At 48.5% G+C, this 26066-nt stretch overlaps 1 protein-coding gene across 3 annotated transcripts in view; it reads right to left on the bottom strand.

Moving 5' to 3' along the window:
• Positions 1–521: 521 nt before the first annotated feature.
• The window catches only part of CCNE1 (cyclin E1), a 31593-nt gene continuing 6048 nt past the window's right edge, over positions 522–26066 (bottom strand). For all 3 annotated transcript variants that reach the window (XM_063946039.1, XM_063946038.1, XM_063946040.1), the window contains 8 exons: positions 22796–22947; positions 15842–15977; positions 14044–14190; positions 13757–13852; positions 13100–13234; positions 12908–13019; positions 12596–12756; positions 522–6344 (listed from right to left, as the gene is read on the bottom strand). In XM_063946039.1, the coding sequence (XP_063802109.1) occupies positions 6225–6344; positions 12596–12756; positions 12908–13019; positions 13100–13234; positions 13757–13852; positions 14044–14190; positions 15842–15977; positions 22796–22947 (1059 nt within the window). In that variant the 3' untranslated portion in view covers positions 522–6224. The remainder of the gene's footprint in view (positions 6345–12595; positions 12757–12907; positions 13020–13099; positions 13235–13756; positions 13853–14043; positions 14191–15841; positions 15978–22795; positions 22948–26066) is intronic.

The raw sequence follows: 26066 nt of genomic DNA, 5'->3' as shown, positions 1-26066 counted from the left end.
CACCTGCAAATATTAAGTACAACCTTACCCAGATGTAGGTATGGGGGATTGCAGCGGATATTGGGGACATCTGCTGCAATCACCCATTCTCGATGGCAAAAACAGGCCGCATGAATGTGCACTAGTGCATTCGTCCACAAACCAGCAAGAAAAGTAATCGCATTAACCTTAATTTCTTATCACTGGGATAAAATTTAGACTGAACGGGTCTAAAAGCCGATAATAAATAAGCCCCTTAGTGTTCCAAAAGTGTGTAAACATGTATTAAAGCTGCACTACCGCCTAGAAAACATATCTTACTAAAGCGCCAATCTCCCAACACCCCCATTCAGTCCTGGCTGAAAACCAACGGCTGGAGAAGCGGGGTCTCTGCTGTCAGGAGGAAGGGGACCGTAGAGATATATTATCCTAGTATCACATCTTCAAGAGTCACTAAAACAGGATTAAACCTACAATACTAGTTCTTAAAGCGGTGCTGATAACATTCACAAATGTATATGTAAAAATGACAGGACCTCATATTAAAAGAAGTTTGTAAATGTAACAGAATGTTTTCTTTATTTTACAGATGACACAAAACAATAACATCAGACTTTTAAACTTTCGCTGGATTTGTAAATAAATAAGTACAACTGCTCATTGCTCCAGTAAAAGGCATCACAACCTGTCGCCTTTTATTGATGCGGGAACTGTGATCAGTGAGCATGTCCCTTATGTTTGTGATGATGCCAGAGAATACACATTTCCCTCTGCTGAATAATGGAAGCTGCAGTGGGCTTCGGCAGACAGCAGTGATTCGGGAAGGGGCAGAACTCTGTGTGACTCCCTTTGAAGCTGGAGGTAGCACCTGCTGATCACAAGTCGCTGAATGCTTATTGTCATTTTCCCAAAGAATCTCTTTTCCGACAGCTGCTCGCAAAATGGGCCCGGTCGCCCTGGAAACAACATCTATACAAAGTTAGATTTGTGACCTCGCGGAACTATACAAATACAAATTAGGAGAAGTTAAGTGATTCTGCCAGTATATAAACGGGTCCGGCCTTTGTTTATAATAACGGCCCACGGATAAACCCACAAAAAGCGTCTCAGAATTCCCTGTGACGCCCAGATTCTGCCTGACGGAAGAAAGCGACTAGCACTCTTGTAGTTATTATATAAAGCCTGGCCTGAGCCTCAATAATCCCCCTTCCACTTGTCAGTGTCCACATCAAAAAGAGACATTGGGGGTAATTAAGAGTTGATCGCAGCAGCAAATTTGTTAGCAGTTGGGCAAAACCATGTGCACTGCAGGTGGGGCAGATATAACATGTGCAGAGAGAGTTAGATTTGGGTGTGTTATAGTGTTTCTGTGCAGGGTAAATACTGGCTGCTTTATTTTTACACTGCAACTTAGATTTCAGTGTGAACACCCCCCCCACCCAAATCTAACTCTCTCTGCACAGGTTACATCTGCCCCACCTGCACTGCACATGGTTTTGGCCAACTAACATATTTACTGCTGCGAGTAGATCTGAATTAGGCCCATACACCAGTGGTTGCCAAACTTTTTTGAATCACGGTGCCCTTGAGTAGCAGAATTTTTTTCATGGCACCCCTAGGCCAAAAGTTTTTTATTGAGAGATTTAGAATAAATATTAAATGAAGTAAATGGTGTTTATATGTCATCCTTAGGTTCTGTTGTGTGGTGAGGGACAGGAATTGCTTCTGTTTGTCCACATATTTTATGATTAGCAACCACCAGCGCTGGTTTTGCCTATTACATTGATCATAAATAATTTAAATTGGTCCTGGACCACCAACCCAGGTCACCCCTGCAAGTGTCCCGAGGCACCCCAGGAAGCCACGGCACACAGTTTGGGAACATCTGCCCTACACATTTGTTTTATTGGTTGTCCCTATTCCCCCCACCCCAATGGATAATACAATCATATGCAAATAGAAACATTTCTTCCTCCTTTTGCCATACAGATAAGGACATATTAAGGACCAACCCGACTACAGATCAGCTGAAGATTTTAGCAGACATCAATAAATCTTATATACAAATCAAGGCTCTCTCTCTGGGGGGTAATCCAATTAGCCCCTGGTAAAACGTGGGGTCCGAAAAATGTATGTTTTTCAAAATTTTTTTTTTTTTTTTTTACAGGCTATCCAAATTGATCGCCTGTAAAAAAACGAACCAAAAGCCCTTTCTCTCGAAAACACATCGGTTCAGTGAAACGCGTTTTTGGTAGAAACTGCCCAATTTTTACATGATAACGGGCAGTTTCCAGCAGGCGAAGCAAAGTCGCCAGTGAGCCGCGTCTCGTGACTGCTAATCGGGGTTAATTGGATAGCCCCCAGCAGGACAATTAGCACCGGTAAGTAACTGGGGCTAATTGGATATCCCCCCCCTGTCTCATCCCCCCATGCCCAAGCAGCCAGGACAACGGTTACTGATAATTTTGCTGCTCTTTGTAAAACCATTAACCCTCTGTGCTCCAGATTATATCTTGGCAGTATCCAGACTCAAGGTCAGCACCTATTGGTCAACATTAAGTAGGCAGACACAGGAAATAGGTCGACATGAACACGGTCGGCATAGAAAAAGGTCGACGAGGTTTGTTTTTTTTACTTTTTCATACTTTACATTCCACGTGGACTACCATTGGGAATAGTAACCTAGGCTCACCTCATAAAAACATCCACCCGCTTTGTGCAGTGTTGTCACGCACACTAAGCCTTGTACACAGGAAATGTGTTAATCTTTTGTTATTCTGTTCCCATACATAAACTTTACTTCTTTTCGTTTTGTGAAGCGCCTCAGCGATAGCAGTAGTCCTTACGGCAGAGTTTCCTATTACAGGCCAGGTTTTAAGGATATCCATGCTTTGAGCCTAGAAAGCAAAAATCAGAATTGACTGGAGGTACTAAGTCACCTTTGCTCAAGCAATGATTTTCTTAAAACCTGGACCATACGGAATGAATAGACCACGTCTCATGAATATGTCTGTGTTAGCAGTAGGCCAGAGGTTTCAAAACACAATCCTCAAGGCACCCCGTGCTTGGAAACAGGTGACCTAAAATAATCAAATTGATTTTACCATCTGTGCTGAGCCCAGGCCGTTAGGTGCGTTGTAGACCGGGTCTTGGAACCTCTGCCTTATTGAATTGATAGACTGCTGTTCCGTGACTGTGTCTCATTTACATCACTAGTCCTAATGACCTGATTGCGTTCACATGGATCTGCCCCTGTGAGATCATAGTTTCTAGTGATCTTATAGTTATTATGGTCAGAATACTGTTTCAGCCCACAAAATGGCTTCTACTACACATACGCACCGACATTAAAAATGCCTAAGGGCATACACAACCGATGGGTGGGAACGGCAGGGCGACACATCAATGGGTTAACATGAATGAAACGCATAGGCAGATAAACGCACAACTCATTAACAAGCCCTGGCGCAGAAACAACAATGCAGGACTGGTACTGTAACCCCTAGCAACCGGATATTTATACATCATTTTCTAAGTTGTACTATCATGATTAGACCGTTTAATTTATTGCAGTCTTCTGCCATGTTTTGGTGGTGATGTTGTACACAATACATATTGGAATGATACCGGAACATTCCCAGCATTCTTTTCTATACGCATTTTTATTTTAATCAGCATAGATTAATCAACGTCAGCATCTGACAGATAATAATCCGACAAGTCAGCAGAGGACAGCGGGAAGCGACGCTGCATTAGTTGTGCAGCCGAGTGATTATATTCCCCGTCTTACACGGGAGCGTGCGCGCAGAGTAAATAAGATGGTGACTATCTCAGCACATCGCTCTTTATAATGAAACTGTTTCCTGATTGCGCAGGTCGCCACATGCGTCTGAGTTCTGTCACATTACAGGCCAGAGGTTAATGGCGAGATCCACCTAAAAATAAAATCCAACGAGCAACGTGGATGAAGGATGCTCCAGCAGCAGCGTTTGTGTTAATTACCTTCTCTGAAGATTAAGAGCTCCATTAAGACAGCGCCGTACAATAAGCCACACGTCAGCTTGGTAATCAAGCAACTCGCACAACATCAGCGCAAACGTTTATTACTCTCAACCACAAGCAAAGTCTGTGATTTAAAACACAAATGTGTAACAGATCAGATGTTCACATACATTGAATCAAATTCAAGGGAACTTCCTGCACTTTAACATATAAAACCACGGTTTAACATTAATCTATGGTGTTAATCCACTGGATAGTGAGCATGAAATAACCGCTGGCTTTAAACTCAATATGCGCACCAGTCCTCATCTCCGCCTCTGTAAATTACCGGTGTACAGAGAGGTCATTATAGGCCTAATTCAAGGCTGATTGCAAAACAAACGTTTTCCTTTAATGGGCAGAACTATGTGGGGCAGATGTAACATGTGCAGTTAGATTTGGGTGGGGTGTGTTAAAACTGAAATCTTAATAGCAGTTTAAAAATAAAGCAGCCAATATTTACCCTGCACAGAAACAAAATGACCCACCCAAATCTAACTCTCTGCACATGTTACATTTGCCCCACCTGCAGTACACATGGTTTTGCCCATTACAGGAAAATGTTGTTTTGCAGTAAACCTTGAATTAGGCCCAATATATGGGGCAGGCACGAGTCTTACAGATTTGCTTTGTAAATCAGTAAGATGAATTCGTTAATAAAACGGGAGCCCAGACTCTCAAACTTCCCAAATCAGTGGCTGAAATCTATCCACGAGGGGATCAATACAACATAACCGTTTTAGAACAAGGACATCAGCGTTCAGTGCAACACCCGATTTCAATGCATTATTTTCCTGCACAATATGCGTCTTTACACTTGTACAGAGCGTGGCGGCAGTCGTGTCCTGGATAGCAGGCAGCCATTTACCGGATTAAAGCCACCGGTCGGGGCAGATCGGACAGTTACTACGTGAATGGAAAGCGCTTATACGCAGTATGGGGCACATTTCAAACTGGTGCCAAGAAAGTAACCACAACATTACATTTGTAGCAATTAATAGAAGCCAAGAAGTGAGATTTGTATAAAATGGCCATTTAAGCATGGAGCTGTATTGCCCATCCTGCATTCCTTACACCTCATCATTATACATTTTATTGTCATCCTAACACTGTTTATACACCCCCATACCCTTCAGGAAGTTGTAGAACCAGAGGCGTTTCCCCCTGGTGCACAAGTCCCGGTATTGGTGCGGATTGCACAGTCAGTAACCGATGCGGCAGGCTGCCCCTGTAGACAGGAGGAAACACCCCTCATCCCCCTTCTCTCTGTATTGGGACTCCTGCTCACATTGTGGTAAACTAATCTGCCAGCAAAACATTGGCTTTTATTAGAACACATTAAAACATTCTACATGAAGTATAGAATAAAACACTGTAGCAACTGTGCCCAAGAGAGGTGGAAAGCAGAGGCTACAGATGGTAGTGACCCAGGCGGAATCTGTGCAGATTGAAGGCTGCACTTTGCTTTGAATGCCATTTACCAGCACAGCATTGGAGCCCACACGTGACCACAAATGTGAACAGCTACAGAGTGACACCTTCGTTATTTATCTACCATGAACAGGGGCTTCAAGTTCTAACAAGCTACGGAAACTTTACATTTAGTTCAAGACTTCCCACAACACTTAGTACTTAGGGAGTAAAGAACAGGACAGTCACAGAACACAGCGGAAATTATGTGAACGCCCTAGAGCCATTGGGTCCCATAAATAACCTTTTAGTGGCCTCCGAATCAATTAAGAGTACCATTCCAAGCCAGTCAAGACAGAAATATATTTTTTCTTCTTTAAAATGTTGCCATCTCCAAGATGGCATCTTTATTTAAAAAGATATAGCAGCATCTCTAGAAAGTTTATAGAAACAAAATATATATATAGGGACAGTTTGTAAAAACAGATAGGAGAGATTGCACACAGACAAGTACACCGGACACCTAGCAGGACCGCAGAGTAGCGGACCCCCCCCCCCCCCCCACCCACCCCAATTCCTCGGCGTCGAGCAGCATTTTCATAGCAGCAACAAAATAATAACACAGGCTTTCCATCGCCGTTCATTAAAATACAATAAGAGTCGAGTGCGACTCGACAGAAGACGTGCGCCGTGATGGGTAACACCCAGGAAGTTTATCAAGCATATACAGTGCCAACTTGTAGTATCCCCATACGGCATCCGCTGCCAAGTCAATAGTCCAACCCGTGGCAGCATCAGTCCAAGTCAGGAGTCCTTGGCTTCTTGTCACTCGCCGGGGGCGTCAGGACACCACTTGGTACCGGAGAGACCCGATTCTGTTCCTCCAACAATTCCTTCTTTATTTGAGCCTTTTCCTAAAGCACAAACAGCGGATCAGTACAAGACGCAGAATACCAGGTTAGCTTCCATTATGTTATCATACACAGCTCATCGCTCTTTAATCCTTGGCAGACAATTGGCTATCAGCACATATGCACTTGTTACAAAGTAAAATTATATAGGAGACGTTACAGAATTAGGGGGTGCATTGGATTAACCGTTGCACAGTAATGCTGGATCAGCTCGCAGGCTGTTTCAGTGGAGCACCGCCATAAGGACAGGGTGCATTTTAAACATTCTGAAGTCTGGCAGAGCACCCTGCTGAAAACAGCCCAGCGTGAACACCGAGTGGGACAGGTTCTCATTTGCTGCGCGACTACAGTTAGCGTCTGCCAAATCTTGTCACTAGAAGAATGGTCCAAACACCGCAATAAGTACCATCTAGAGTAGCGGCTTCCATAATAAGAATTTACTTACCAATAATTCTATTTCTCGGAGTCCGTAGTGGATGCTGGGGTTCCTGAAAGGACCATGGGGAATAGCAGCTCCGCAGGAGACAGGGCACAAAAGCAAAGCTTTCCGATCAGGTGGTGTGTACTGGCTCCTCCCCCTATGACCCTCCTCCAAGCCTCAGTTAGGATACTGTGCCCGGACGAGCGTACATAATAAGGAAGGATTTTGAATCCCGGGTAAGACTCATACCAGCCACACCAATCACACTGTACAACCTGTGATCTGAACCCAGTTAACAGTATGATAACAGCGGAGCCTCTGAAAAGATGGCTCACAACAATAATAACCCGAATTAGTGAACAATAACTATGTACAAGTATTGCAGACAATCCGCACTTGGGATGGGCGCCCAGCATCCACTACGGACTCCGAGAAATAGAATTATCGGTAAGTAAATTCTTATTTTCTCTGACGTCCTAGTGGATGCTGGGGACTCCGTCAGGACCATGGGGATTATACCAAAGCTCCCAAACGGGCGGGAGAGTGCGGATGACTCTGCAGCACCGAATGAGAGAACTCCAGGTCCTCCTTAGCCAGAGTATCAAATTTGTAAAATTTTACAAACGTGTTCTCCCCTGACCACGTAGCTGCTCGGCAAAGTTGTAATGCCGAGACCCCTCGGGCAGCCGCCCAAGATGAGCCCACCTTCCTTGTGGAGTGGGCCTTTACAGATTTAGGCTGTGGCAGGCCTGCCACAGAATGTGCAAGTTGGATTGTGCTACAGATCCAACGAGCAATCGTCTGCTTAGACGCAGGAGCACCCATCTTGTTGGGTGCATACAATATAAACAACGAGTCAGATTTTCTGACTCCAGCTGTCCTTGCAATATATATTTTTAATGCTCTGACAACGTCCAGTAACTTGGAGTCCTCCAAGTCACTTGTAGCCGCAGGCACTACAATAGGCTGGTTCAGATGAAATGCTGACACCACCTTAGGGAGAAAATGCGGACGAGTCCGCAGTTCTGCCCTGTCCGAATGGAAAATCAGATATGGGCTTTTGTAAGATAAAGCTGCCAGTTCTGACACTCTCCTGGCCGAAGCCAGGGCTAGTAACATGGTCACTTTCCATGTGAGATATTTTAAATCCACCTTTTTTAGTGGTTCAAACCAATGAGATTTTAGAAATTCCAAAACCACATTGAGATCCCACGGTGCCACTGGAGGCACCACAGGAGGCTGTATATGCAGCACTCCCTTAACAAAGGTCTGGACTTCAGGGACTGAAGCCAATTCTTTTTGAAAGAAAATCGACAGGGCCGAAATTTGAACCTTAATAGATCCCAATTTGAGACCCATAGACAATCCTGATTGCAGGAAATGTAGGAATCGACCCAGTTGAAATTCCTCCGTCGGAGCACTCCGATCCTCGCACCACGCAACATATCTTCGCCAAATGCGGTGATAGTGTTGCACGGTTACTTCCTTCCTTGCTTTAATCAAAGTAGGAATGACTTCTTCCGGCATGCCTTTTTCCTTTAGGATCCGGCGTTCAACCGCCATGCCGTCAAACGCAGCCGCGGTAAGTCTCGAAACAGACAGGGACCCTGCTGAAGCAAGTCCCTCCTTAGAGGTAGAGGCCACGGATCTTCCGTGATCATCTCTTGAAGTTCCGGGTACCAAGTCCTTCTTGGCCAATCCGGAACCACTAGTATCGTTCTTACGCCTCTTTGCCGTATAATTCTCAATACTTTTGGTATGAGAGGCAGAGGAGGAAACACATACACCGACTGGTACACCCAAGGCGTTACCAGCGCGTCCACAGCTATTGCCTGCGGATCTCTTGACCTGGCGCAATACCTGTCCAGTTTTTTGTTGAGGCGAGACGCCATCATGTCCACCATTGGTCTTTCCCAACGGGTTACCAGCATGTGGAAGACTTCCGGATGAAGTCCCCACTCTCCCGGGTGAAGGTCGTGTCTGCTGAGGAAGTCTGCTTCCCAGTTGTCCACTCCCGGGATGAACACTGCTGACAGTGCTATCACATGATTCTCTGCCCAGCGAAGAATCCTTGCAGCTTCTGCCATTGCACTCCTGCTTCTTGTGCCGCCCTGTCTGTTTACATGGGCGACTGCCGTGATGTTGTCCGACTGGATCAACACCGGTTTTCCTTGAAGCAGAGGTTCTGCCTGGCTTAGAGCATTGTAGATTGCTCTTAGTTCCAGAATGTTTATGTGAAGAGACGTTTCCAGGCTCGTCCACACTCCCTGGAAGTTTCTTCCTTGTGTGACTGCTCCCCAGCCTCTCAGGCTGGCGTCCGTGGTCACCAGGATCCAATCCTGTATGCCGAATCTGCGGCCCTCCAATAGATGAGCACTCTGCAACCACCACAGAAGAGATACCCTTGTCCTTGGAGACAGGGTTATCCGCTGGTGCATCTGAAGATGCGACCCTGACCATTTGTCTAACAGATCCCTCTGGAAAATTCGTGCATGGAATCTGCCGAATGGAATTGCTTCGTAAGAAGCCACCATTTTTCCCAGGACTCTTGTGCATTGATGTACAGACACCTTTCCTGGTTTTAGGAGGTTCCTGACAAGCTCGGACAACTCCTTGGCTTTTTCCTCCGGGAGAAAAACCTTTTTCTGAACCGTGTCCAGAATCATCCCTAGGAACAGCAGACGAGTTGTCGGCATTAACTGGGATTTTGGAATATTCAGAATCCAGCCGTGTTGTTTTAGCACTTCTTGAGACAGTGCTAATCCCCTCTCTAGCTGTTCTCTGGACCTTGCCCTTATTAGGAGATCGTCCAAGTATGGGATAATTAATACGCCTTTTCTTCGAAGAAGAATCATCATCTCGGCCATTACCTTTGTAAAGACCCGAGGTGCCGTGGACAATCCGAACGGCAGCGTCTGAAACTGATAGTGACAGTTTTGTACAACGAACCTGAGGTACCCCTGGTGTGAGGGGTAAATTGGAACGTGGAGGTACGCATCCTTGATGTCCAAGGACACCATAAAGTCCCCTTCTTCCAGGTTCGCTATCACTGCTCTGAGTGACTCCATTTTGAACTTGAACTTCTTTATGTACAGGTTCAAGGACTTCAGATTTAGAATAGGTCTTACCGAGCCGTCCGGCTTCGGTACCACAAATAGAGTGGAATAATACCCCTTTCCCTGTTGTAGAAGAGGTACCTTGACTATCACCTGCTGAGAGTACAGCTTGTGAATGGCTTCCAAAACCGTCTCCCTTTCGGAGGGGGACGTTGGTAAAGCAGACTTCAGGAAACGGCGAGGCGGATCTGTCTCTAGTTCCAACCTGTACCCCTGAGATATTATCTGCAGGATCCAGGGATCTACCTGCGAGTGAGCCCACTGCGCGCTGAAATGCTTGAGACGACCGCCCACCGCCCCCGAGTCCGCTTGAGAAGCCCCAGCGTCATGCTGAGGCTTTTGTAGAAGCGGGGGAGGGCTTCTGTTCCTGGGAAGGAGCTGCCTGTTGGTGTCTCTTCCCCCTTCCTCTGCCTCGTGGCAGATATGAATATCCCTTTGCTCTCTTGTTTTTAAAGGAACGAAAGGGCTGCGGTTGAAAAGTCGGTGTCTTTTTCTGTTGGGGAGTAGCTTGAGGTAAAAAGGTGGATTTCCCGGCTGTAGCCGTGGCCACCAAATCTGATAGACCGACTCCAAATAACTCCTCCCCTTTATACGGCAAAACTTCCATATGCCGTTTTGAGTCCGCATCGCCTGACCACTGTCGCGTCCATAAACTTCTTCTGGCCGAAATGGACATAGCACTTACCCGTGATGCCAGTGTGCAGATATCCCTCTGTGCATCACGCATATAAAGAAATGCATCCTTTATTTGTTCTAACGACAGTAAAATATTGTCCCTGTCCAGGGTATCAATATTTTCAATCAGGGACTCTGACCAAACTACTCCAGCACTGCACATCCAGGCTGACGCTATAGCTGGTCGTAGTATAACACCTGTATGTGTGTATATACTTTTTTGGATATTTTCCATCCTCCTATCTGCTGGATCTTTAAGTGCGGCCGTCTCAGGAGAGGGTAACGCCACTTGTTTAGATAAGCGTGTGAGCGCCTTATCCACCCTAGGAGGTGTTTCCCAGCGCGCCCTAACCTCTGACGGGAAAGGGTATAAAGCTAATAACTTCTTTGAAATTAGCATCTTTTTATCGGGGGCAACCCACGCTTCATCACATACATCATTTAGTTCTTCTGATTCAGGAAAAACTATAGGTAGTTTTTTCACACCCCACATAATACCCTGTTTAGTGATACCAGTAGTATCAGCTAAATGTAACGCCTCCTTCATTGCCAAAATCATATAACGTGTGGCCCTACTGGAAAATACGGTTGATTCGTCACCGTCGCCACTGGAATCAGTGCCTGTGTCTGGGTCTGTGTCGACCGACTGAGGCAAAGGGCGTTTTACAGCCCCTGACGGTGTTTGAGGCGCCTGGACAGGCACTAACTGATTGTCCGGCCGTCTCATGTCGACAAACGACTGCTTTAGCGTGTTGACACTATCCCGTAATTCCATAAATAAAGGCATCCATTCTGGTGTCGACCCCCTAGGAGGTGACATCCCCATATTTGGCAATTGCTCCGCCTCCACACCAATATCGTCCTCATACATGTCGACACACACGTACCGACACACAGGGAATGCTCTTAACGAAGACAGGACCCTACTAGCCCTTTGGGGAGACAGAGGGAGAGTTTGCCAGCACACACCAAAAGCGCTATATATGACAGGGATAGCCTTATAATAAGTGCTCCCTGTATAGCTGCTTTTATAATATAATTTTTGCCACTATTTTGCCCCCCCTCTCTTGTTTTACCCTGTTTCTGTAGTGCAGTGCAGGGGAGAGACCTGGGAGCCGTCCTGACCAGCGGAGCTGTGTAAGGAAAATGGCGCTGTGTGCTGAGGAGATAGGCCCCGCCCCTTTTCCGGCGGGCTCGTCTCCCGCTCTTTAGTGTATTCTGGCAGGGGTTAAATATCTCCATATAGCCCCGGAGGCTATATGTGAGGTATTTTTTAGCCAAATAGGTTTTCATTTGCCTCCCAGGGCGCTCCCCTCCCAGCGCCCTGCACCCTCAGTGACTGCCGTGTGAAGTGTGCTGAGAGGAAAATGGCGCACAGCTGCAGTGCTGTGCGCTACCTTTAGAAGACTGAGGAGTCTTCTGCCGCCGATTCTGGACCTCTTCATGTTTCAGCATCTGCAAGGGGGCCGGCGGCGAGGCTCCGGTGACCATCCAGGCTGTACCTGTGATCGTCCCTCTGGAGCTGATGTCCAGTAGCCAAGAAGCCAATCCATCCTGCACGCAGGTGAGTTCACTTCTTCTCCCCTAAGTCCCTCGTTGCAGTGATCCTGTTGCCAGCAGGACTCACTGTAAAATAAAAAACCTAAGCTAAACTTTCTCTAAGCAGCTCTTTAGGAGAGCCACCTAGATTGCACCCTTCTCGGCCGGGCACAAAAATCTAACTGGCTTGGAGGAGGGTCATAGGGGGAGGAGCCAGTGCACACCACCTGATCGGAAAGCTTTGCTTTTGTGCCCTGTCTCCTGCGGAGCCGCTATTCCCCATGGTCCTTTCAGGAACCCCAGCATCCACTAGGACGATAGAGAAAACAGGTTGAGGCTGGAGCAGGGGGGGAGCCCGGCCAGGCCCCATGGGTAAGTATAGCAGCTGGGGACAGAGTGGTGGAGAGAGGGAGACTGGGCTGACCCAGTAGAACGCCTCAGTTTCTCATTCCCAGTGCACGGATGAGACCACCTTCACCATTCCTGGTATATAGGGTTCTTACCAGAAGCTCCAAGCAGCCTGTGTGTGTCTGGATGTTGTGCATGTCCTCCATATCCACACCCTTGAAGAACTTTAATTTTGATTGCTTGCCTGTATCCCTTATGGCCATAGCAAAAGGCACCAGATGTTTTATGCAGCCTTCCAGCTCCTTCCATTGGAAGCCTGCAGGTAAACCATCGCACAATCACACTAACATAGATTATATCTAGAAATTATTTTCTTCTGTTATTTTTCCAGAGGTAACCTTTACATCTGGGGTAACAAGGTTCCACGTTACTCCCCGTTATAGCTTGCTGCCGTGTAACAGACGTACCGGAAACCTTTTCCACCAGCTCGGCGTTGGAGAAGTGGTATAGTGCAGAGGCTGCGACCGCGCTGTACGGATATTCCAGACACCCGATGTCAAGGATGCACAAGTCCAGCAGCTAGAACGAGACCGGACAGTTAGACTGAAGAGGCTGATACCACGCAAACCTGACGCAAGACCCATGACCCGTGCACCTACCTCCACCACCTGTATGTACGTCTGCTGAGGGTACTGTGGGAGCAGGAACTGCTGCAGCTCCTTCATGTAGGCCACTTGTAGGTAGACATTCAGCCACGCGACCACAGTCATTGGAGTTAAACACCACTTAAGTGCCTAGAAAGAACAGGGCACGGGATAAGAGACATTGGGGCAGATGTACTAAGCCTGGAGAAGGCATAAAGTAGTGATAACGCACCAGCTAATCAGCTCCAATATGTAAATTGACAGTTAGGAGCTGATTGGCTGGTGCGTTATCACCTTGCACTTACCACTTCTTTAGGCCTTCTTCAGGCTTAATACATCTGCCCCATTAGCATAATTCAAGTGTATAATCCATACACACATAAGCAGAAGGCTTACTTTATACTTAGCCTTAGAGATAAAGGAGAGAGAGAGAGAGAGAGAGAGAGAGAGAGAGAGAGAGAGAGAGAGAGAGAGAGAGAGAGAGAGAGAGAGAGAGAGAGATAAAGTATAGAGAGAGAACCAGCCAATCAGCTCACTAACTGCCATTGTTATGAGCTGCGTTTGAAAAATGACGGGGCAGATTGGTTGGTACTTTGTCACCACGGCTTAGTACATCTGCCCCACTATGTGATATACAGAGTACTGTAAAGAGCAATAATCACACTTTCCTACCTTCACTATAATCAGCTCCATGCTGATGATCTCTTCCTCCGTACAGGCCCCATCTGTAATGTAGGCGAACTGATGCAGCTTGGGAGGGTAAATCTCCTGGAATGAAAAAGGTTTTAAAGATAGACAACAGTTAAAGTAGATCACAGGCCCATTAGGCGATCTGCTAATGACAGGCCAGCTGCATTACTATGGGACGGTTTGTAGTCTAAATTCATTGGTGCAGCCAACAAAATGGCCACCTACACTGGAGGAGACAGGATATTAATAGACTGGACAGGACAACGCACCTCCAGCTTTGCAGCTATGAATAAGGAGGCGATGCCAATGAGCTGCAGGCGGCTCTTCATGACGTTTTCTTGTGTTGCCATAAAGCGGTCGAAGAGGTCCTGTGCCAGATAGAAGGTCTCGCGATGCAGCTTATAAACTTCACAGACCTGGAGGCAGAGACAAGAAACGGCTGCAAGGTAAGACGGGCGCTAGCAAGAGGTGCAATCCATTCTATACTGCACAAGGGGCACTCCCTGCGGCATCACAGGATAGAGTTCTAGAGTCTCAATGCAACCATCTGCCTTTATGGTGTTATATACTGTACCATAAACATGTTCAGGAGGGTGGGACAGACAATTGCAGCCGCTGACAGCGCAGTGTGCGCGAGTCCTGATTAACTGGCAGAGGCATTCGTGGGGCAGTGACTCAGCAAAAACGGGGGCATGCCAGGGCAGTTTTTGGCCCGGCCACATGACATCACATGCGACCGCTGCCCGACTGCAGAGGCAGGGGGAGGGACTTCCCTTAAATCGGCGCAGTTGAATTGCAATCGCATCGCTGGCCGCCATAAGCATGCTGTGCGGCCCCCCAACATGCATGTCTAGCCAGTTGTAGTTCTGCTAATGTAGCAAAACTGAAGCTGAATCAGGTCCCAAGTACAGAGATTAAACGCTACTAGATTAGTCACGCTGGCAACTGCAGAACATTACGTAGTAAAGATCAGCACATCTCCAGCTATCTGGCCTCAGGGTCCTGGGATATTGGTGGGTTTACAGACATTTCACAGACAGCACAGAGTGGGCACATGGCAGCTCCCACTTCAATAAAGTGCTCTTTCAGAAAAGGGGTGGGGCCTGCGGCCCGTCAGCTGTTAAACTACACATCCCAGCATGCCCTGCAATCGTTTTAGCATGACCGAATAGCAAATCTATAGCAGGTCAAGCTGGTATGTGTAGTTCAACAACATTTGGAGGGCCAAAGGTTCCCCACCCTTGGTTTAGAAACTCCAACACCCAAATGCATTACAGGACACACGCCAGACAAACAGGTTCTCATCTCCCTGTAAAACTGCATTACACTAATCTTCTTGAAGCCCCAATCTTACAAAGGTGATCTAGAACCAGATTCCCATCAAGTACAGCGCTCATTTTACACACACATACAAGTCATGCCTCCATCCTAGACGATCATCAGGCTCTCTTCTGTGCTTTTCAGTCAAGCATATACAGAAATTCCTGAACTGCCATTGGAAACCCTACAAAACAGCTCTTTATAACCCTTTCTAAAGGGCAGATGCCTGAACCGTGTGGTAACAACTGCACTCACCCAGGAAAGCGGGACTGAAGTACATGAGCAATTCAGATGTTAAAAACAAAATCTTCTAGACGTTGCAGGAAGTAGTGCAAGCTAATAAAGCAAAAGTTAACTGAAGGCGGCAGCCGTCTGTCTTCCACGTCCAGGAACAGAAGCAGTATTGCCACATCCAGACTACGCACCATTACAAATAGGACCACCACGCCCGGTCAGTGCCACGGGGTAACGGTAACCCCACAGTCTGATCTGAGAGATGGTACATATCGCACGCTGTAAAGATTATAGAACTAATGCACATAAATGGATATATAAAGGTAGCCCTGGGGTGGCCGTCATTAGGGCTGCAACCTTCCCAGGACAGTATCAGCTGCAGATTACAGATATTGCACCTTTAGCAATCAGAGTTCTTAGAAGACAACCCCCCCTCCCCCCCCCCCCCCCCCATGTATCCCTCCAATATGCAATAGTTGGCATATCAGGTCCTTTCGTGAACACATCACCCACCTCCATGAGCCAGTCCAGCAGTACACCCCTCATGTTCTGCTGCAGCTCAGGATGCCGCCGGAACAGATTCTTATCCCTGGGATAGGTGCGGTCTTTTTGCAGCATGTTCCGCCAGACGTCATCCTGATTAGCCCAGCTGCAAGAGAGCGTTACAGATGGGAGCAGAGTGCAGGGACCTCTAGGAGGTTGTGGTGCCGTTAATGAAAGTCAGGATTATTAGGCCTGGTTTATAGTGCGCCAGCCTTTCATACTGCATTTTACGAGACTTGATGCAAAGCCCAGACGGTTACCATGGCGACAGAACAGCGACGGGGACTAAGCCACAAAATGAACATCGGAAAAAAGTTTTCTATTTCTAGAAAGCAGAAACGTGCTGGAGTATCACAGCCCGAAACACGTTCATCCAGCACGGAAATAATAAGAATTTACTTACCGATAATTCTATTTCTCGGAGTCCGTAGTGGATGCTGGGGTTCCTGAAAGGACCATGGGGAATAGCGGCTCCGCAGGAGACAGGGCACAAAAAAGTAAAGCTTTTACCAGATCAGGTGGTGTGCACTGGCTCCTCCCCCTATGACCCTCCTCCAGACTCCAGTTAGGTACTGTGCCCGGACGAGCGTACACAATAAGGGAGGCAATTTGAATCTCGGGTAAGACTCATACCAGCCACACCAATCACACCGTACAACTTGTGATCTAAACCCAGTTAACAGTATGATAACAGAAAGAGCCTCTTAAAGATGGCTCCTTAACAATATAACCCGAATTTGTTAACAATAACTATGTACAGTATTGCAGATAATCCGCACTTGGGATGGGCGCCCAGCATCCACTACGGACTCCGAGAAATAGAATTATCGGTAAGTAAATTCTTATTTTCTCTATCGTCCTAAGTGGATGCTGGGGTTCCTGAAAGGACCATGGGGATTATACCAAAGCTCCCAAACGGGCGGGAGAGTGCGGATGACTCTGCAGCACCGAATGAGAGAATTCCAAGTCCTCTTTTGCCAGGGTATCAAATTTGTAGAATTTTACAAACGTGTTTTCCCCCGACCACGTAGCTGCTCGGCAGAATTGTAATGCCGAGACCCCTCGGGCAGCCGCCCAAGATGAGCCCACCTTCCTTGTGGAATGGGCCTTAACAGATTTAGGCTGTGGCAGGCCTGCCACAGAATGAGCAAGTTGAATTGTGTTACAAATCCAACGAGCAATCGTCTGCTTAGAAGCAGGGGCACCCAACTTGTTGGGTGCATATAGTATCAACAGCGAGTCAGATTTTCTGACTTCAGCCGTCCTTGAAATGTATATTTTTAAGGCTCTGACAACGTCCAACAACTTGGAGTCCTCCAAGTCGCCAGTGGCCGCAGGCACCACAATAGGTTGGTTCAGGTGAAACGCTGATACCACCTTAGGGAGAAAATGCGGACGAGTCCTCAGTTCTGCCCTATCCGAATGGAAGATTAGATAAGGGCTTTTATAAGATAAAGCCGCCAATTCAGATACTCTCCTGGCGGAAGCCAGGGCCAGTAACATAGTCACTTTCCATGTGAGATATTTAAAATCCACCTTTTTCAATGGTTCAAACCAATGGGATTTGAGGAAATCTAAAACTACATTTAGATCCCACGGTGCCACCGGAGGCACCACAGGAGGCTGTATATGCAGTACTCCTTTAACAAAAGTCTGTACCTCAGGAACTGAGGCCAATTCTTTTTGGAAGAATATTGACAGGGCCGAAATTTGAACCTTAATAGATCTCAATTTGAGACCCATAGACAATCCTGATTGTAGGAAATGTAGGAAACGACCCAGTTGAAATTCCTCCGTCGGAACACTCCGATCCTCGCACCACGCGACATATTTTCGCCAAATGCGGTGATAATGTTTCGCGGTGACTTCCTTCCTTGCCTTAATCAAGGTAGGAATGACTTCTTCTGGAATGCCTTTCCCTTTTAGGATCTGGCGTTCAACCGCCATGCCGTCAAACGCAGCCGCGGTAAGTCTTGAAAGAGACAGGGACCCTGTTGTAGCAGGTCCCTTCTCAGAAGTAGAGGGCACGGGTCGTCCGTGACCAACTCTTGAAGTTCCGGGTACCAAGTCCTTCTTGGCCAATCCGGAGCCACTAGTATTGTTCTTACTCCTCCTCACCGTATAATCTTCAATACCTTTGGTATGAGAGGCAGAGGAGGAAACACATATACTGATTTGTACACCCAAGGTGTTACCAGTGCGTCCACAGCTATTGCCTGTGGATCTCTTGACCTGGCGCAATACTTGTCCAGTTTCTTGTTGAGGCGAGACGCCATCATGTCTACCATTGGTCTTTCCCAACAGTTTACTAGCATGTGGAAGACTTCTGGATGAAGACCCCCCTCTCCCGGGTGAATATCGTGTCTGCTGAGGAAGTCTGCTTCCCAGTTGTCCACGCCCGGGAAGAACACTGCTGACAGTGCTATTACGTGATTCTCCGCCCAGCGAAGAATCTTGGTAGCTTCTGCCATTGCACTCCTGCTTCTTGTGCCGCCCTGTCTGTTTACATGGGCGACCGCCGTGATGTTGTCCGACTGAATCAACACCGGTTTTCCTTGCAGGAGTGGTTCCGCCTGGCTTAGAGCATTTTAGATTGCTCTTAGTACCAGAATGTTTATGTGAAGAGACTTTTCCAGGTTCGTCCATACCCCCTGGAAGTTTCTTCCTTGTGTGACTGCTCCCCAACCTCTCAGGCTGGCGTCCGTGGTCACCAGGATCAAATCCTGTATGCCGAATCTGCGGCCCTCCAATAGATGAGCCTTTTGCAACCACCACAGAAGATATACCCTTGTCCTTGGCGACAGGGTTATTCGCAGGTGCATCTGAGGATGCGACCCTGACCATTTGTCCAACAGATCCCTTTGGAAAATTCTTGCATGGAATCTGCCGAATGGAATTGCTTCGTAAAAAGCCACCATTTTTCCCAGGACTCTTGTGCATTGATGTACAGACACCTTTCCTGGTTTTAGGAGGTTCCTGACAGGTCGGATAACTCCTTGGCTTTTTCCTCGGGAAGAAAAACCTTTTTCTGAACCGTGTCCAGAATCATCCCTAGGAACAGCAGACGTATCGTCGGAAAACAGCTGCGATTCTTGGAATATTTAGAATCCAGTCGTGCCGTCGAAGAACTACTTTAGATAGTGCTCTTCCGACCTCCAACTGTTCTCTGGAACTTGCCCTTTTTAGGTCGTGCAAGTAAGGGATAATTTAGATGCCTTTTTTCTTTGAAGAAACATCTTTTCGGCCATTACCTTGGTAAAAAGGCCCGGGGTGCCGTGGATAATTCAAACGGCATCGTCTGAAACTGATATTGACAGTTCTGTACCACGAACCAGAGGTACCCTTGATGAGAAGGACAAAATTTGGACATGGAGGTAATCCTTGATGTCCAGGGACACCATATAGTCCCCTTTTTTCCGGTTCGCTATCACTGCTCTGAGTGACTTTATCTCGATTTGAACCTTTTATGTAAGTGTTCAAAACATTTTAGATTTAGACTATGTGTCACCAAGCCGTCTGGCTTCAGTACCACAATATAGTGTGGAAAAATAATACCCTTTTCCTTGTCGTAGGAGGGGTACTTTGATTATCACCTGCTGGATATACAGCTTGTGAATTGTTTCCAATGCTGCCTCCCTGTCGGAGGGAGCCGTTGGTAAAGCAGACTTCAGGAACCTGCGAGGAGAAGATGTCTCGACTCTCCAATCTTTACCCCTGGGATAATACTCGTACGATCTAGGGGTCAACTTGCGAGTGATCCCACTGCGCCCTGAGACTCTTGAGACTACCCCCCCACCTTGAGTCCGCTTGCACGGCCCCAGCGTCATGCTGAGGACTTGGCAGACGCGGTGGAGGGCTTCTTTTCCTGGGAAAGGGCTGCCTGCTGCAGTCTACTTCCCTTACCTCTATGTCTGGGCAGATATGACTGGCCTTTTGCCTGCATGCCCTCATGGGAAAGGAAAGATTGAGGCTGAAAAGACGGTGTCTTTTTTAGCTGAGATGTAACTTGGGGTAAAAAAGGTTGGATTTCCCAGCTGTTGCTGTGGTCCCCAGGTCCGATGGACCGACCCCCAAATAACTCCTTCCCTTTATACAGCAATACTTCCATCTGCCGTATGGGATCTGTATCACCTGACCACTGTCGTGTCCCTGACATCTTCTGGGAGATATGGACAACGCACTTATCTTGATGCCAGAGAGCAAATATCCCTCTGTGCATCTCACATACATATATATAGAATGCATCCTATTAAATGCTGTACATGAATAAAATATTTTCAGTCAGGGAATCCGACCAAGCCAACCCAGCACTGCATCTCCAGGCTGATGGCGATCGCTGGTCGCAGTATAACCACCGTATGTGTGTATATACTTTTTAGGATATTTTTCCAGCTTCCTATCAGCTGGCTCCTTGAGGGCGGCCGTATCTGGAGACGGTAACGCCACTTGATAAGCGTGTGAGCGCCTTATCACCCTAAGGGGTGTTTCCCAACGTACCCTAATTTCTGGCGGGAAAGGGTATAACGCCAATATTTGCTATCGGGGTAACCCTACGCATCATCACACACTTCATTTTATTTTATCTGATTCAGGAAAAACTACAGGTAGTTTTTTCACTCCCACATAATACCCTTTCTTGTGGTACTTGTAGTATCAGAAACACGTAACACCTCCTTCATTGCCCTTAACGTGTGGCCCTAATGAGAAATACGTTTGTTTATTCACCGTCGACACTGTATTCAGTGTCCGTGTCTGTGTCTGTGTCGACCGACTGAGGTAAATGGGCGTTTTTTAAAAACCCCTGACGGTGTTTCTGAGACGCCTGGACCGGTCCTAATAGAATGTCGGCCGTCTCATGTCGTCAACCGACCTTGCAGCGTGTTGACATTCTCACGTAATTCTCTAAATAAGCCATCCATTCCGGTGTCGACTCCCTAGAGAGTGACATCACCATTACAGGCAATTTCTCCGCCTCCTCACCAACATCGTCCTCATACATGTCGACACACACGTACCGACACACAGCACACACACCGGGAATGCTCTGACAGAGGACAGGACCCACTAGCCCTTTGGGGAGACAGAGGGAGAGTCTGCCAGCACACACCAAAAACGCTATAATTATATAGGGACAACCTTATATAAGTGTTTCTCCCTTATAGCATCTTTTATATATATACAATATCGCCAAAATCAGTGCCCCCCCTCTCTGTTTTAACCCTGTTTCTGTAGTGCAGTGCAGGGGAGAGCCTGGGAGCCTTCTCTCCAGCTTTTCTGTGAGAGAAAATGGCGCTGTGTGCTGAGGAGATAGGCCCCGCCCCTTTTTCGGCGGGCTCGTCTCCCGCTATTTTTGAAGTTAGGCAGGGGTTAAATATCTCCATATAGCCTCTGTGGGCTATATGTGAGGTATTTTTTGCCTCTAATAAGGTTTTTATTTGCCTCTCAGAGCGCCCCCCCCAGCGCTCTGCACCCTCAGTGACTGTTGTGTGAAGTGTGCTGAGAGGAAAATGGCGCACAGCTGCAGTGCTGTGCGCTACCTTTATGAAGACTCAGGAGTCTTCAGCCGCCGATTTTGGACCTCTTCTCTCTTCAGCGTCTGCAAGGGGGCCGGCGGCGCGGCTCCGGTGACCATCCAGGCTGTACCTGTGATCGTCCCTCTGGAGCTAGTGTCCAGTAGCCAAGCAGCAAATCCACTCTGCACGCAGGTGAGTTCACTACTTCTCCCCTAAGTCCCTCGTTGCAGTGATCCTGTTGCCAGCAGGACTCACTGTAAAGTAAAAAACCTAAGCTAAACTTTCTCTAAGCAGCTCTTTAGGAGAGCCACCTAGATTGCACCCTTCTCGTTCGGGCACAAAATCTAACTGGAGTCTGGAGGAGGGTCATAGGGGGAGGAGCCAGTGCACACCACCTGATCTGGTAAAAGCTTTACTTTTTTGTGCCCTGTCTCCTGCGGAGCCGCTATTCCCCATGGTCCTTTCAGGAACCCCAGCATCCACTTAGGACGATAGAGAAAGTCTTAATATGAAGCACGGTAGGGTGGGGGTTAGAAACCTTCACAAGACAAGAAAGCTGCGTCAAACAGGAATTTACTACACTGGTTTATGTACATACTGTGGGCGGGATGTACTAAACTCTCCCGCAGCGGTATCAGACTTCTCTGCGCATCCTGTGTGTTCTCCTCGTCAACTGGAGTTTTCTCCTCACTGCGTTCCACCTCATCACCGCCGCAGCCACTCAGTCCTGAACTCTTCGTAGCGGTTGATCAGCGCTGCGCTCCCCCCGTCAGTCGCACATGCGCAATTGTCTCTGCTTCCTGACATGCACACACATGGCAGAGGCAAGTGCGCAGCGCTGATCAACCGCTCTGGAGACTTTAGGACAGCATGGCAGTGATGAGGCAGAACGCAGTGAGGAGAAAACTACGGGCGGCAATCCAGATAACGAGGAGAACACACAAGATGCGCAGAGATAAGCCAGACACCGCAGCGGGAGAGGTTTGTACATCCCGCCCTGTAAATACCCGTTTATGATACAGTGTTACATTATGGTGGTCATTTTTCACCCCTCCCCTGTACCCTCCCCTCCCCCGGGTTGGCGGCTAGGGATAAGACACCAGAGGGTAGCAGTCAAGACAAACCCCCTCCCCCTGGTCTAGTGCCTAATTTCCAGCCCCTTCCCCCACCCAGGACATAAACCTAGCATTCACCCTGATACTTTCAGGATGTGGGTGGTTGGCACCGAAATTCAGAGTGGCGTCGGGATTCCGGCGTCTGTCACTCATCCGCCGGTATGCTAACCATATCCAGCGGCAGAGTGCGACTGATTGCGTCAAGTTGTATATTGATCGCCGCATGGTCACGTGTGTACCTACCTCAGGTTCATGCACCCATCAATGAAAACAAACTCCCTCCAAAGACGACTTACCTTAGTTGTGGAAGAGGAGAAACGGTGGCAGACGGGAATCGCAGATGGAGGTACTCCGGGTACACGCCAGCCTCCGGCAGGTCTCCCTCCTTCTCAGGCGTAGGAATGGACTTGTAGAGACTTTTGTACGCACGTTCGCACTTCAGAGTCGCCTGGAATTAGTGGCACAGACACAGAAGAGCAGATACTGATCAGTGGTTCTAGTCTTGTCCCTAGAAGATGAATTAGCATTTCACACCAGACTGAACTGCAGATTAGCATTTACACAGGAAGCGCCAGCTGCAGCCTCTGCACAGGCCGAGGAGGCGGGACTCAGGCTTCAGCAAGCCCACGGTTCCGAGAGGAAGACACCGTCCCCTAGGTGGCTGGGAAGCCCGTGCTTTCCATATGGGACCCCAATAATGGGTGTATTCCACATATTACATGTGATAGGTGCGGCCTGGCTGGTATTTCCACACAACGCGCCATCAGGTGCGAAAACAGCTTAAAACACACATTCCTGTGTCATCTAATATCAACCCCGTCTCAGGAGACGGCAACAGTTGTTCTACCAATCAGGTCACCTTTATAATAAGACGCAAGCGGATTATTACTAGATACAGGACAGGCCCTCACAATGTGTCGCAGCCTACGCCTGTGATAGTCACTGAAAAGCACAAATCAAGCAAGCTAGATAATAAATGCAACACAACCGCACTGAACACACAAACACTTTCCACAGGCATGCAGCAAACGCACTGCACACACACGTTCCACAGGCATGCAGCAAACGCACTGTACACACTTTCCACAGGCATGCAGCAAACGCACCGCACACACGTTCCACAGGCATGCAGCAAACGCACTGTACACACGTTCCACAGGCATGCAGCAAACGCACTGTACACACTTTCCACAGGCATGCAGCAAACGCACCGCACACACACACTTTCCACAGGCATGCAGCAAACGCACTGTACACACGTTCCACAGGCATGCAGCAAACGCACTGTACACACTTTCCACAGGCATGCAGCAAACGCACCGCACACACACACTTTCCACAGGCATGCAGCAAACGCACTGTACACACGTTCCACAGGCATGCAGCAAACGCACTGTACACACTTTCCACAGGCATGCAGCAAACGCACCGCACACACACACTTTCCACAGGCATGCAGCAAACGCACTGCACACACACGTTCCACAGGCATGCAGCAAACGCACTGCACACACACGTTCCACAGGCATGCAGCAAACGCACTGTACACACTTTCCACAGGCATGCAGCAAACGCACCGCACACACACACTTTCCACAGGCATGCAGCAAACGCACTGTACACACGTTCCACAGGCATGCAGCAAACGCACTGTACACACTTTCCACAGGCATGCAGCAAACGCACCGCACACACACACTTTCCACAGGCATGCAGCAAACGCACTGCACACACACGTTCCACAGGCATGCAGCAAACGCACTGTACACACTTTCCACAGGCATGCAGCAAACGCACTGTACACACTTTCCACAGGCATGCAGCAAACGCACTGTACACACTTTCCACAGGCATGCAGCAAACGCACCGCACACACACACTTTCCACAGGCATGCAGCAAACGCACTGTACACACTTTCCACAGGCATGCAGCAAACGCACCGCACACACACACTTTCCACAGGCATGCAGCAAACGCACTGTACACACTTTCCACAGGCATGCAGCAAACGCACTGTACACACTTTCCACAGGCATGCAGCAAACGCACTGTACACACTTTCCACAGGCATGCAGCAAACGCACTGCACACAAACACTTTCCACAGGCATGCAGCAAACGCACTGCACGCACACACTTTCCACAGGCATGCAGCAAACGCACTGCACGCACACACTTTCCACAGGCATGCAGCAAACGCACTGCACGCACACACTTTCCACAGGCATGCAGCAAACGCACTGCGCACACACTTTCCACAGGCATGCAGCAAACGCACTGCGCGCACACACTTTCCACAGGCATGCAGCAAACGCACTGCGCACACACTTTCCACAGGCATGCAGCAAACGCACTGCACGCACACACTTTCCACAGGCATGCAGCAAACGCACTGCACGCACACACTTTCCACAGGCATGCAGCAAACGCACTGCGCGCACACACTTTCCACAGGCATGCAGCAAACGCACTGCACGCACACTTTCCACAGGCATGCAGCAAACGCACTGCGCGCACACACTTTCCACAGGCATGCAGCAAACGCACTGCGCGCACACTTTCCACAGGCATGCAGCAAACGCACTGCGCACACACTTTCCACAGGCATGCAGCAAACGCACTGCGCACACACTTTCCACAGGCATGCAGCAAACGCACTGCGCACACACTTTCCACAGGCATGCAGCAAACGCACTGCGCACACACTTTCCACAGGCATGCAGCAAACGCACTGCGCGCACACACTTTCCACAGGCATGCAGCAAACGCACTGCGCGCACACACTTTCCACAGGCATGCAGCAAACGCACTGCACGCACACACTTTCCACAGGCATGCAGCAAACGCACTGCACGCACACACTTTCCACAGGCATGCAGCAAACGCACTGCGCGCACACACTTTCCACAGGCATGCAGCAAACGCACTGCGCGCACACACTTTCCACAGGCATGCAGCAAACGCACTGCACGCACACACTTTCCACAGGCATGCAGCAAACGCACTGCGCGCACACACTTTCCACAGGCATGCAGCAAACGCACTGCACGCACACACTTTCCACAGGCATGCAGCAAACGCACTGCGCGCACACACTTTCCACAGGCATGCAGCAAACGCACTGCGCGCACACACTTTCCACAGGCATGCAGCAAACGCACTGCACGCACACACTTTCCACAGGCATGCAGCAAACGCACTGCACGCACACACTTTCCACAGGCATGCAGCAAACGCACTGCGCGCACACACTTTCCACAGGCATGCAGCAAACGCACTGCGCGCACACACTTTCCACAGGCATGCAGCAAACGCACTGCGCGCACACACTTTCCACAGGCATGCAGCAAACGCACTGCGCGCACACACTTTCCACAGGCATGCAGCAAACGCACTGCACGCACACACTTTCCACAGGCATGCAGCAAACGCACTGCACGCACACACTTTCCACAGGCATGCAGCAAACGCACTGCGCGCACACACTTTCCACAGGCATGCAGCAAACGCACTGCGCGCACACACTTTCCACAGGCATGCAGCAAACGCACTGCGCGCACACACTTT

The sequence above is a fragment of the Pseudophryne corroboree genome, chromosome 11 (assembly GCF_028390025.1).
Source record: "Pseudophryne corroboree isolate aPseCor3 chromosome 11, aPseCor3.hap2, whole genome shotgun sequence".
NCBI classification, from domain to species: domain Eukaryota; kingdom Metazoa; phylum Chordata; class Amphibia; order Anura; family Myobatrachidae; genus Pseudophryne; species Pseudophryne corroboree.
The sequence above is the reverse complement of the archived record's forward strand: the minus strand, read 5'-3'. Positions and strand labels throughout refer to the sequence as shown.